This window comes from Malania oleifera, chromosome 3 (assembly GCF_029873635.1).
Source record: "Malania oleifera isolate guangnan ecotype guangnan chromosome 3, ASM2987363v1, whole genome shotgun sequence".
NCBI lineage: Eukaryota > Viridiplantae > Streptophyta > Magnoliopsida > Santalales > Ximeniaceae > Malania > Malania oleifera.
This window is the reverse complement of record NC_080419.1, coordinates 19467064-19481278: the sequence shown is the minus strand read 5'-3', so window position 1 is coordinate 19481278 and position 14215 is coordinate 19467064. Positions and strand designations below refer to the sequence as shown.

Genomic DNA, 14215 nt, shown 5'->3' with positions numbered 1-14215 from the left:
CACATATATGTACTTTACATAATACAATAGATCACATAATTTCAATTCTCAACACATTCACGATTTCCATACTGAGCATACCTCTCCAACGGCATCAGTAGAAACTTCACAACACAATTTCCATACTGAGCATATCTCCCCAACGGCATCAATAGGAACTTCGCACACACAATTTCCATACTGAGCATACCTCTACAATGGCATCAATAGAAACTTCACACACACAATTTCCATACTGAGCATACCTCCCCAACGACATTAGTAGGAAAGGAATACCACCTACCCACAATCATTATGCAGTATTGGTATTTCATCAATCACATTTTAATGATCCCATTGCAGTTTTTGCACTTTGCAATGTTCACATTTCCTATAATTTTACAATCAGTATTCTCAATCCAATCATCATATTTCAATTTCCATATTACAGTATTCACGTTGCATTATTCACCTTTCTTTGTTCACATTTCAGTGTTCTCATCTCAATATTCATAATTAATCTCATATCAGTATATTTTAATTCATCTCAATAAAAATATTCTTCATAATAGTATATATCATGTTTCATGTGTTTCAATATTTCTCAATAAAACATATCTTCATTTCATAATCATTTTCCCGTAAACATATCAATGTTTCACATATCAGTATTTCTCAGAAAATACTCATTAATGTTTATCACTTTTCATCACCTCTTGTATTTCAAAAACCAAAACACCACAATTCAATATAAATCATATGCCACACAACTTTATTTGATATTTATATCATAATAATTTCAAGCAAAATATCATATACTCATTTTCACGTATTAACTAAATAAGTAATTCTCAAAATAACAGTAATAATTTAATCCCCTGACCTGGTTTTCTGAACTACGCTTGCAAGGATCCCAAAATTATACCCGTGGCGCTCACCCAAACCCTGAATTCAATAACCCTAGTTCAATCAATTTAATCTCAAATAAAATACTATTTTAAAATTTCTTAGGTCCATAAACTTCAAATAAACAATTAAACTCCCAAAAATAACCAATTTGCTTAAATTCCCTAAATCTCGCTCTCACTTTGAAGTGGTGCCTAAGACCCCCTAAATTAAAAATTTACTCCGACCAAAATATCGACGATCAAAACTAGGACCCCGTGGTGGTGCCTAATCATCGATTTAGCTGAAGATTTAAGGAGAAATTGAAGAAAGAGAGAGAGGTTACCTTACCCCCAGGACTGGTGCCTATGTCGCTCCTACGACAAATCCACTTCGATAGGAATGTCGGTGGCGGAGATAGGAACCCAACGGTATCTTCCGTTTTACGATCGGCCGAATATTGGAGAAGAAATTAATGAAAGAGGGAAGGAGGAACGAAGGAGTGAGAGATGAGAGAAACGCTGAAAGAGAGAGAGACTTCTAAGGCGTGTGTAGTGTGCAACTTAATTTAATTTAATTTACTTTAATTTAATTTAATTTAACTTAATTTAATTTTTAATTTTATTTATTTATTTATTTTAAATTCCCAAGCATATCATTTTCTGGGGCGTTACAACCTAGGTTAGCCACAACATTATTTCTATCCTGTTGTGCTTCCTGGACAATATCAACAACTATTTGTATTTGTTCACTACTATGAAAATAGTCTCCTAGCCTACTGGCCCTACTGAATTGTAATCTTCTTCACGAGCAACCCACTCATGTATAGATATTTGAAACAAACTATTTCTTTCGTGCATCCCATTCCTTTTTATTGTGATGAGCAGATTCAAAAGATCTCTTAAATTCTATTGCATTTTAAAAAAACCAATCTAATCATTGTAGAACTTCACCACAGCTTCCCTGGTTATTGCATTTAAAAAACCAATCCAATCATTGCAAAACTTCACCATAGCTTCCCTGGTTTGTACACGGTCATTCCAAAAGGTATAAACTTGAAGAGGATTAAATTTAAAGAATCTTTTCAACCAATATTCACTATCAATGACAGATCTTCTATCTTTTTTGTCCACTATATGTTAAGAACAATCACAGTCCATGGCCAGACATATAGATCATTCCGCTCTGGAGTTTGAGAGATGGGTGCTGGTTCAACAAGGCAAGGTGTTTGGTATGACTCATCACCTAGGTCAAATTTCAGGTATTTTACCAAGGCAAGGTCATTTTTATGTTTGCATTCACTTATTGCACTTGATGGCCATTTTTGTTGCTCCATTACAAGTCTTTGTGAATAAGTCTTTGCAAATGGTTTTTGGCCACTGCATTTGAAGCACAATGCCCAAGTAATTAGAAAAACCATCACTAATAGTATCTTGACCTTTCTCTCCATCAACAGTGCATTATTAGTGACGGTTTATAAGAACTGTCACTAGCTAATCTAAGACTATTAGTGACAATCTTTCTCTTCAGGCATTCTACTTAAGGACGTGCTCTTCTTATTGTATTTTATCTTCAACTCACCCGAATTCGCATTTGTGGTGTCAAACAGACTAGCTAGGTTAGCCACAACATTATTTCTATCCTATTTTATTTCTTGGACAATATCAGGAACTATTTTTATTTGGCCACTACTACGAAGATAGTCTCCTAGCCTACTGGCCCTGCTGAATTGTAATCATCTTCATGAACAACACACCTATGCATAGATATTTAAACCAAGATGTTTCTTTCGTGCATCCTATTCCTTTTTACCATGATGAGCAATTTCGAAAGATCTCTTAAACTCTGTTGCATTTAAAAAACCAGTCCAATCATTGCAGAACTTCATCACAGTTTCCCTTGTCTGTACACGGTCATTCCAAAAGGTACGAACTTCAAGACGTTTAAATTTAGAGAATCTTTTCAACTAATATTCACTATAAATAACAGCTCTTCCATATTTTTTGTCCCTTATGTTAAGAACAATCCCAGTCCGTGGCCGGACATATATATCATTTCACTCTTGAGTTTGAGAGATGGGTGCTTGTTCAACAGGGCGAGGTGTTTAGTCTAACTCGTCAATTAGGTCAGTTTCTAGGTATTTTGTCAAAGTAAGGTCATTTTTATGTTTGCATTTGCTCATTGCACTTGATGCCCATTTTTGTTGCTCCATTACAAGTCTTTGTGAATAAGTCTTTACAAATGGTTTTTGGTCACTGCGTTTGAAGCACATTGCCCAAGTAATTAGAAAAATCGTCACTAATAGTACTCTTGACCTTTCTTCTCATCAACAAATGCATTAGTAGTGACGGTTTATGAGAACCGTCACTAGCTAATCTAAGACTATTAGTGACGGTCTTTCTCTTCAAGTATTCTACTTAATGTCATGCTCTTCTCGTTGTATTTTACCTTCAACTCATCCAGATTCTCATTGGTGGTGTCAGACTGGCTGGCTAGGTTAGCCACAACAGTATTTCTATACTATTTTGCTTCCTAGACAATATCACAACTGTTTTTTATCTATCCACTGCTATGAAGGTAGTCTCCTATTGGCCCTGCTAAATTGTAATCATCTTCACGAGTAACCCACCGCTGCATAGATATTTTGAACCTGCAAAGCTTTTTCTTTCGTGTATCTCATTCCTTTTTACTGTGATGAACAGCTTTAAAAGATCTCTCAAACTCTATTGCATTTAAAAAATTAGTCCAATCATTACAGAATTGTTGACCTTTCCCTCGTCAACAAATGCATTATTAGTCACGGTTCTAAAAATTGTCACTGATATTCTTGACTTTTTCCCAGTCAACAAATGTATTACTAGTGACGATTTTAAAATCCATCACTAATACAAGACTATTAGTGACGCTTCAGAGTCGTCACTAATACCCAAAAAAACGTCACTAATATTTTTCCACAATAGTTTGAGCGGAAAAAATAATTTTTAGTGATGAAAGTATTAGTGACGCTTTAAATTTCGTCACCAAAAGTGCAGTGTTAGTGACAGTTCTAAACTGTCACTAATAAATGACTTTAAGTGACGCTTTTTTTCGTCACTAATGCCCAAAAAAATGTCGCTATTAGTTTTTCACGATAGTTTGAGCAGGAAAACAGATTTTTAGTGATGAAATATTGCGAGACTTATTTGAAATAAAATTATAAGTTTAAGATTTCTGAAGTAATAAATTAACAATTTATGCACCACAAACTTCATAGTTTGGAGGGCGAAGTAATTAACTTAATCTAAGCCCCCTTTAGAGCATCTTAAAAAATAAATGCATATTATAAAAGCGCTTAAACTAAATACTTGTAACTATAAATAGTGTTTGATTTACATTTAAATAAATATTTTTCATGCGTTTTCAAATAAGTATTTTTTTAAAGTAATTTAAAATTATTTATTATAAGTACTTTTAAAATAAATATTTTTTATTCAGATCAATATTTTTGTTTTTTAGAATTTTTTTTTTTTTTTTTTTTGATAATTGCTTCCAAAAATCGATCCGCGCTCCGAACGCAGTGAAAAGACACAGGTGACCCTGTAGTTTGGATTATTTCCCTGATGAAGTACTGTGACCTGCGCAAGTTAGGATACGCTGGTCCTTCCTCGTCATCTTCAGGCACTGCCCTAAAAGAGCTCTCATTTTCTGTCTCTCCTTCAGCTATATCTCAGTTCGAAGAAACTCGGAACAAGGTGAGCTGATCTTGAATTCTAATGCTAAATGATTTTTCTTTACCAATTTAGTTCTAATTTTATGTTTGGTTGCTGAGAAAATTTAGGGGAAATAGTAGTGGAATTCTAGCAAAGTTAGGATTTTTTATGACTGGCTAAAATTTTTTACATATTTATTACTTTTTCTTATGATTTCTTGGCCGCCAAACTGAGTTCGATTGTACATTAAGGATGTCTTTGTTGGATTGATCTAGAGGGATTGATCGATAAATTTGGAGATGGCGAGTACAGTGGACGCGGGGAGCGATCCAGTCCCAACATCAGCGGTGCTGATGGCGTCTTCAAAGCACATCTCATCGAAATGCTTGCAGGAGAATGTCGCGTTCTTGAAATGCAAGAAGAAGGATCCTAACCCGGAGAAGTGCCTGGAGAAAGGCTATGAAGTCACTCGCTGCGTACTCGGACTGTAAGCAGATTATTTGTTATATTTATTCATCTTATTTACTTGTTGGTTGATGATTACTTCTCTGTCGAGCCTAGACGCACAATTCACGAGATAAGCATCCCAAGCCTTTTCAAAACATTAAGGGGTTTCTTTACCTGCAACGTAGGCCAGAAGAAGAATAATTTAAATTGTTTGTTTCTTTTAGGTGGTCTAGGAGAGAAGATTTGACATTGTGAGTTACAGGCTTAAGGTGGGAGGAATCAGGAGTACAATTTTGTGGCATCATTGGGATGAAATAATATAGCTCATGATGTCAATAGCGGAAGTTTGTTGATGTCAACTTTCATATTGTTAACAACAATAGATTTTTCTCATCCTTTTATGAAAAGTCAATGCGCTTAAAACAGCTTTTGATTACTTTGGCGAGGTACTTGCTGTATGTGGTTGTATCCCAATCAAATGGCAGAACTATAGTTACTAGAAAATGCTAACACCCTAGCAAACTACATAATGGTATGAACGTTCCAAAACATGGTACATTTTTTCCTGGAACACTAAATCTAAACCATCCAAAGTTCTAATTCAATACATTTCACATGACATAACTTTTTATTGAAGTAAAAGTGGGGAATCATGACATTTTAAGTCTGTTTATGTCATTACTAATCTATTGAACAACATAAAATCTCTTTTAGATTTAGAAAAAAAATAAACAAGTGTCATTACAGTTTTTTCATCAATATGTATAATTAATTATACCCCTAACGTTTCACATTTTAGAGCATGTGTTGTACTGCGATCTTGTTCCCATTCCAAGAACTAGAACATTCCACGTTCTAGATAACATTGAGCAGAACTATTGGAACAAGAAGGTAGATAACTCAATCTTTCTCAAAGAAGACTTTCCAGTCTCAGATGTAAACTACATAGGTAACAATTCTAGTCATTAGACTAAGAGATTTGGGGCTTATTAATTTTCGTTCAAACTTACAATGTTGTAAATCACCTTAAACTAATTGCATCCTCAAATTGTAGTATGGTGTTCTTAAGGGCAATTCAATGCCTGCATTTTTTAAGAACATTGGAATATCTTCTAACCAAACCTAGGTTACTTAACTCTGTCAGACACAGATGTTGTGTCAGACACAGATGTTGATTTATGTGGTTTTATTGAGCCTTGATTCCTTTTTCGCCTTGGTTTAGGAAAGACGCAATCCAAACCAAAAATAGGCATATGCTTATTGATTAAACAAGTTTATTCTTTTATGACTATTTATTTTGAGGTTCGTATTACCAGTCACTGCAGTCAACCCTCCAACAGAATGTAGTTGTTGTGGCTGAGTTTTGCAGTAAAATGATGATTTGTTTTACTTAATTTCTGCGTTACCTGGAAAAATAAATTGTTGGTTGATTTAACAAGAAAGTTGGGATTTTCAAATTTTCCTTATCATTTCTTGTTATTGAAATGAGCCAAGGAAAACTTATTTTCATATATAATAAATGTATTATTTTCCCCTTACATTTATCAATTAAATCCTACATTTTTATCTTGAAAACTCCTAATTGTTCTTCTAGTATTTAATCCAACAACCTTGGGAAAAAATTGGGTATGTGTTTTTTGCCATTTTTTTTTTTGCACAGAAACTAGTTCATAGAAAACCACATCATGCAGGAGAGACGAAAATGGAAACAGGCATCAGAAGAAAATAAATATTTTAACTAAATATATACATTCTATAAGTTGGTAATATAAGATGCATAATAAATCTACAATTGTTAGTGTTATTGCCTTTCCCTAGCATTTGCTTAATTTACATCCTTTGTTCGCAATTTTTTTTTTTTTTTAAGTGGGAGAAGTAGAGTGTACTATCACATTAATTTACATCCTCGGAGAAGACATTCAATCCATGCTGATGGCATGCCATCCTCATAAAAAATCATATATGTTTCTGGCATGCTGTCTCTGGCAGCACATTTACCATGATCCTCATGCCATTTCACTCTCTCAAAAAATAGTTTAATCCTTTTTTTCTGAATGAAGTGGAAATAATTCCTATCACTGTTGCTCTTTCACAAACAGAACTTACTTCCCTCATTTTTATAGCACCGTGTAAAATGTTTGCACCTCAAGCATCGTATTCGATATGTGACATTTCCTTTCTTTCTCTTCAAAGTCAAACTTCTTCTTGTTTTTTTTTTTTTTTTAACGTCCATTGAATGCAGCAAACATCAAGCTCCAGGAAATTCTTAATTGTCAATCATTTGAACTCGGAGGGGGGTACTTTGAGGATAAGTATGATTACATTTCTTACAAAGAAATGCAAATAACTGAGATTTGAAAAAATAAAGAAACTTATTTTGTTGCTTGATAGGCAAGTAGCTAATTTTACAACTTTTAAATGTAATGAGCAGTGAGTACATGAGGCACATTGCAGAGTATTATAGATATTTCTTCACAATTTTGATAAGGGGAAAGTAAAATGTATTAAAGTGCACATGGGGCTACTATCCAAGATTCCAAGTGCAAAAAGATCCAGTATACAATAATAAAAAATCCAGAAACTGATCCAAGCATCAACTTCAGGAGTAAAATTTTCTACATTACTAAGGAAAAAGGTATATGGAAACCCTTTTATTTTCTTTTAGTGTCTCCTACCTTTCAAAAAACTCTTGTTCCTTTCCTCAAGATACATCGAAACAAGCATGTCTGGGACAAATTCCAAGCTATCTTTTTTTTTTTAAACCGCTTCTGCAGTGCCGCCCTTCCAGCTCCAGCTGACATCACCCACTGTGTCCGAAACCATTGCCAAATCTCTTTGGCCTTCCTGCAGTGGAGTAAAAGTTGATTTGTACCATCTTCATCCTCTTCATACGTTGCATCTGTTAATATGAATAATTCCTTTTTTTCTTTCATTATTCTCTATGAGAATGTCCTCCTATGCAGCTCCCCAATAGAAGAAAGCTACTTTCTTTGGGACTTCAGCTCTCCAAATAACCTTGCAAGGAACTTTAATCTGGCCTCGATGACTTATCAGCTTTAAAAGTATTTAATGGAGAAAAAATATTTCCTGTACCCTAACCCTTTAACTTGGTCATCACCATTAACCTAAAGACTGACATGTTGAAGAGTGGAAAGCAAATTCATCACAGCCTCAAATTCCCCATTGAACCCTCTTACGAACTGTAACTTCCAGCTTGGACCACCTGGATTGGAGGAAGATGCATTTGCATTTCACTCCCTCCTTACAAGTGGCTATCCTAAGGTTGATATAGCGCCCTTTAAAGCTTCATCCTTGCACCAAAAATTGATGTAAATCTTATTCTATTCCCATTTCCCTCCATGAAATTATTGAATATTGAAAAGACATTCTAGCCTTTAAAAATTCCTTTCCACGGTCCTATTTTGTGAAAAAAAATTCAGCTCATTGGGAAGCCACTACTTTCCTTAGTATCATATTTCTCTTCCACTAATCTCTAATCTCTTCCAAAGCCCATGGTCCTCTGCCACAAAATTCTACAGTTGTTTCCCTAATATTAGAGCTTGATTAGAATATCTCAATTTCTGGGATTGGTAATGTGTTTTCTAAGAACTATCCTTAGACATTAATAGGGAAATGGTTATGGTGGTTTCCCTTAGAATCTAATTCCCTATTGCGGGTAATTAAGAGTAAACACTTACATAAGAATAGATGGGATTCCAAAGGGAGTGGTAATGCCACTCATGCGAGTCTTTTGAAGTTTGCTTCCCAGGTTGCTAGTCTTTACTTTCCTCTTGCTCATTTTAAAGCATGTATTGGGGATAAAATTCAATTCTGGGAGGATATTTGGGTTGGCAAGTCTTCGTTGGAGCTGTTGGTGCTGCGTCCATTTAGATTTTTCATTGCTTACAATGCAACAATTTCAGCTTCTCTCTTCCTTGGGACTATCATTTCTTTAGAAGTCTCAATGAAGGGAGTTTGGTAACTGGTTAGTTAACTCTTTTACAGTGTGCTGGATTTTTTCATGCTAAATATGCAGTGGGACACAAGGCTTTGTTTTGGGGGGTCTCTCTCTTCAAAGTCTTTCTTTTTCAATCTCATAAATCCACAAATCTTATTCCTTTCTTCTTACACAAAGCTGTTAGGAAAGCAAAGATTCTTTTTAAAATCCAGACATTCATTTGTAGTTTAATTCTTAACAAGGTCAGGACAAATGATATGCTACAAAAAAAGATGCCCTAGAAAGCCCTTAGTCCAGACAGTTGTATGGTCTGCAGTGTGTCTACTGAGACTATTAGTCATTTGTTCATTCATTGTAAGATAGAAAGATGCTTGTGGAACAATTTATTTCTTTTTACTTTTGCTTGTGGAACAATTTATTTTTTTTACTTTGGTGAGGTTTGAGTGGCTCCAGCTGCAATTCAGAATGTTTTGAAGGTGAAGTTTTGGTCTTTCCGGAAGAAGGAGAGAGAGATGAAATTTTGAGACTCAGCTGTTTTTACAATCTTGTGGTCACTTTAGTTGGAAGGAACTGCTAGAGTTTTAAAGGTTAAAAGACATCTCCTAGATTGCTTTGGCAGAAAGTCATTTCTCTTGCTTCTTTTTGTGCTCATGCTTTTGGAGAGGTTTTTTTTTTTTTGGGGGCGGGAGGGGGGGGTGGGGGTTGTTTTGTGGTTTTTATGTGTATGTATGTATGCATGTATACATCTCAATTTCCATATCCCCAATCCACCACTTCTAATGGGAGTGCTTACTGCTGACTTCGTTGCACTCCACAAGGTGTAGTTTTCTCTCTTTCTGAGAGCTGTCTTAAAGGAAATCCCTCCAAAGCATTTCAAGCCTTGTTGCCTAAGCCACTGGGATGGTAAAAAGAGACATGGAATAGGTCAGTTGACCAGATAAACTACTATAAATTAATGTGGTCTCTCTCGTTGAGAGAAAACTACCAGAGCAGGCCCCTACCCATCTTTTTTGTCTCTTTAACAACAGCTACTGAAGCAATGTGCCCCCTCGGCTCAAAAAACCAGTGTTTTAAAAGGCTTAGTTGAGGTATGCCTACAATGCCTTGAGAACACAATAGGGCTTTCGCATTTATACGAAGGCATGCTTTTGTGCCTTCAAAGTTGAGGTGTATGCATTTTGGAGAGTGTGATTGCAAGTTAGATTGGGCTAGAAATTTTAACCGTTATATAAATAAGGAATGTCCTAATATCAATATATCAATTGATCTCTAGAATTCTTGAACCTCAACCTTTCTAAAACTGAAATAATTGAGTTGCATCTTATATCGTGGCATAATTTACTCAATGAATTCTTCTTAGTTTTTTTGAATGGCCTAGAAAAGTAGTTTATAAATTATGTTTGATTTTTCTTTGTTTTTTTATATACAATTTTTTGTGATTTTGTTACTTTTTTTCAATATTTTATAAAATATATGTAACGTATTTATGTATTTTTATCTAAAAAATAAAATTCTCAAAAGGCTTTGACCTCAATGACTTAAGGCTTACCTGTCTCGTCTCTCACATTCGCCATTAAACATTTGGTAAAAAACAGAAAATAGCTCATCCCTTTGAGTTCATCTATCTGCCTAGGTGGATAAATTTGAGATTGCCCCTTGTATCTCCTGATTCTCCTCTCTCCTCACTTCCCTCTTCTTCCCCTTTTCTCCCTTCAATCTCTCAATGGCTGCAGATCCTTGATAATGCCCCTGCATCAGTAGGTCAAGGTTTCTTTCTAGTGATGAGGCAAACTTTTGTTTGAAAAATAAATAAATAAATTGTGAGCCACAAGATTAATGGAAGAATGTAGTCTAAGTCGGTGTTGTATGTAACCCTGCAGACTGTTTGTTGGAAGGATTGCCGTCTGCCATGTGACATATGTCTTTGTCTTTTCCTTCTCTAAGCGGAGTTGGCTTAAGCTGAACTTTTGGCTTACTGCAAGTTGGGCACTGGGACTGTAATCAGTCACTCCCCTTGTAGTTGTTAGAGAAACTGAGGGTTTAAGGCGTTGTGTCTAGTTCTGGTAAAGGGGGTGGGCAGTTAAGATTACAATCAAAAAGGCTTTTTAACCCAAAGAAACAATAATTGATTGATTGGGGGCAATACTGCATGGGCAATTTCCAGTAATTTTTATGCTTGACATTGCTCTGCTAGGCTTCTGTTCCCCCCACCACACTCAAGCTGGGGGTTTGGTGTTTGACAGTGCTCCAATTGGACAAGGGCCATGTTTTTGCTCGGCTCTAATAACATATGTACTGTAAAATCCCTTATTTGATAAGAAAAACATAATTCTGGGCTCTAATAGCATACTTACTGTAAAAATACCTTATTTGGGGTTATTCTGTAATTTTCAGCCTAGATTGTTAGATTAGTTTGACATCAAAATTGGATTGCGGTTGAACCAGTTAGTGTTAGAATTTAATTGAGTTATGAAAACACTCATCTCTCTCTCTCTCTCACGCACTAATATTTCTTGATGGTTTCCACCTTCCTGGTTGTCATCACATTAGCACATGCAAATACATACTTTATTTCTTTTTAAATAAATTTAGTTTCTTGGCTTGACTACTTTATGCTCTAAATAGTGATTTCAAATTTATTTTGAGGAAAATCCCATCAAAGAACATTTGTAGAACTTCTAGACACTTCTTTCCCAACACAAACAGACAAGCATGCACCCTATGCACCACGACTGGGCAGCATTCTGAGTTGTACAGTAATATTTGGTGCTGCAGGCTCAAGGACCTTCACCAGAGGTGCACAAAGGAGATGGATGCTTATGCTCATTGCATGTACTACTACACAAATGAATTTGATTTGTGTCGGAAAGAGCAGCAAGAGTTTGAGAAAGCATGCCCTTTGGAATGAGTGGCAGAAGGTTACCCATTATATATCTAATGCTCTTAATAATTAAGGGGCCAGTCTGTAATGAGCAAATTCTACTGATGTGCACAATTCAAATGGAACTGTTTCCGGTTATCGAATGCCCTTCTGTATGTCTTCCAATTTTTTATTGTGAAATGCTTTTTCAAAGCAAGGCACCATCGGCTGTTTTTTTTTTTTTTACGAGATGATGACGATGATTGATCTATTTTCCGAATTATGTATTTTATTTCTTCTGATATTCGATCAGTCCTTTCTTTTCATTTGGACTATGAACCAGTTAATTGAGGCACTAAACATTTATGGGCATCTGGGTCAGGCAGTGGGTGTCACTTGCCAAATAAGAATATGCTTAATCAAAATCAACTCTGTTTGAACAAAGTGATTTTGCTATTGGTCAAGGTCATTTTGGATCAATGTTCAAAGCTTTATTTGCTTGAAAAATGAACGGTTGAAAAGGAGCTGCTTAGATTTCTGCATTTGTCTCTGGTTGAACGGAGCAAATTGAAACTGGGGAACTTTAGTAAGAATATTATTCTTATTATTATTATTATTATTGAGTAAATGATTTTGGGAAGGAAATAAATTAGTGTATATATATATCATATCACTTTCTTGCTTTTTCCTTACTGCAAAAGCAATGCGTGATTGCTGTCTGATGTCTTCTTATCTGAGACTAGCAGCCTATTCATTTCCTGAAAGGACCCCTTCCCCCCTCCATCAAATTATGTTCAACACTTTCTTCCTCCACCCAGCTTTCCTTCTTCCTCTCTGGAAATTACAGAATGCGGCTCTACAAGATCAGGACAACTCTATCCTCTCTCTGCTTTTGGAAGCACGGATTCCAACTTTATATTTATGTGAATGTGAATGAAATGCAAAATAAAAATAGAAAAATACTAAAAAGGGAGTGATTTTTCATATAAAATTTGGTACTTATTTACAATGTCATGTTATTATTTGGACTCACCTAAATGAGGTATGATTTGATTTGTGTATAATAATGTGAATCTCATAATATTATAATGGATTCAAATATTTATTTATAAAATCTTTTGATTGGTGAATACACAATCTTATTTAAAACAACTGTTTCTTACAAGAGTTTCTCACAAGGTTGTATTAAGCTTCTTTTAAATTTAAAATGTATGCTTTCAAACACCGAACACTATGTTTAGATTTGTATGAATTTAGATAAGATGTAATATAAAGTTATATTAAATTTTACTCTAATATACATCTAATTCAAATTTAAGTTCTAAACTATATGCACTAAACACAGCATAACTTATTAAACCCAAAGTTGAATTTGCTTTCCCATTGATTTTCTACATTCTGGTTGGCGCAAACATGTGCACCCTTATTAGGCTTGATTTCAATGATTTGTAGCCCTTCTACCTAAAATAATAATAGTGTTAAGTGAAAAACAATGCAATGTAAATAAAAGTCATTTATAGAATATTTTTACTATTTTTCAATTTTCATGTATAATAATATTCTCCTTATAAAGTAAATTTCAAAATATAATAATTGAATAATAGTCATTTTTATTTTTTATAGAATTTTTAATTAGTATTGTTTTCCATTTTTATCATTTTAATCATATTTAAAAAAAAAATTCTTTGATTCAAGGATTAAAAAAAAAAGCATTTACTCAATCAAAATTTTAATTTACTTAGTCTTGCAAATATTAACAAAACACATGGCTGAATCAAATTTCAAATTTTAATTATTCCTATCTTCATAATTTTTTAAAGCTAATAAACTTTTTAAACTTTCCATCTTTTATCAATTTGGAACCAATTCCATTGCCTCCTTTCCATCTTTGGCAGACAATGCCAAACTTCATTGCAGCAGCCGCCTAGACCAGAAAACCCCTCAAACTCATTTCCAATGCAAAACTTAGAAATCTGTTGCATGATTGGGAACTTAAGAATAGAATAAAAAAATTTAAGAAAATAGAATGGAATTTATCACTTTTTAATTCTTTTCATTCAAATTTTCATTATATTTTACCTTCTTACCGTATTACATTTCGCAAATGAAGATGATATTTTTTGACAAATTAATGACTGCAGGAGCAGGTGTTTTAGGTTAGAAAATGAGATAATATTTAGGAATATAAATTAATATTTTTGAATTAAATTCAAGACTAAAATTCTGTACTCCCAAGCACAGGATGGGAAATGGGTAATGTGAACAACCTTGGTGAAGTTTGGATTCTGGTGTGGTGCACGTTTATCACATGAGAGATTCAATTAATTAACAAATAATGTAGTTGGTGAGATGCTGCAACTCAAACTCAATTCGTTCTATACGAGTTTCAGTTAAAAC

The 14215-nt window shown here is 34.5% G+C and overlaps 1 protein-coding gene across 2 annotated transcripts; it reads left to right on the top strand.

The window, feature by feature from the left end:
• The first annotated feature begins 4415 nt into the window (after positions 1–4415).
• LOC131150155 (NADH dehydrogenase [ubiquinone] 1 alpha subcomplex subunit 8-B) lies at positions 4416–12035 on the top strand. Of its 2 annotated transcripts, none has more exons than XM_058100738.1 (3): positions 4416–4595; positions 4829–5040; positions 11734–12035. In XM_058100738.1, exons 2-3 carry the CDS (start codon positions 4853–4855, stop codon positions 11864–11866), a joined length of 321 nt encoding a protein of 106 aa, XP_057956721.1. In that variant the 5' UTR covers positions 4416–4595; positions 4829–4852; the 3' UTR covers positions 11867–12035. The 2 variants fall into 2 exon arrangements, with proteins under 2 accessions (XP_057956721.1, XP_057956722.1); XM_058100739.1 differs by having other exon boundaries at positions 4450–4595; positions 4805–5040.
• The last annotated feature ends 2180 nt before the right edge of the window (positions 12036–14215 follow it).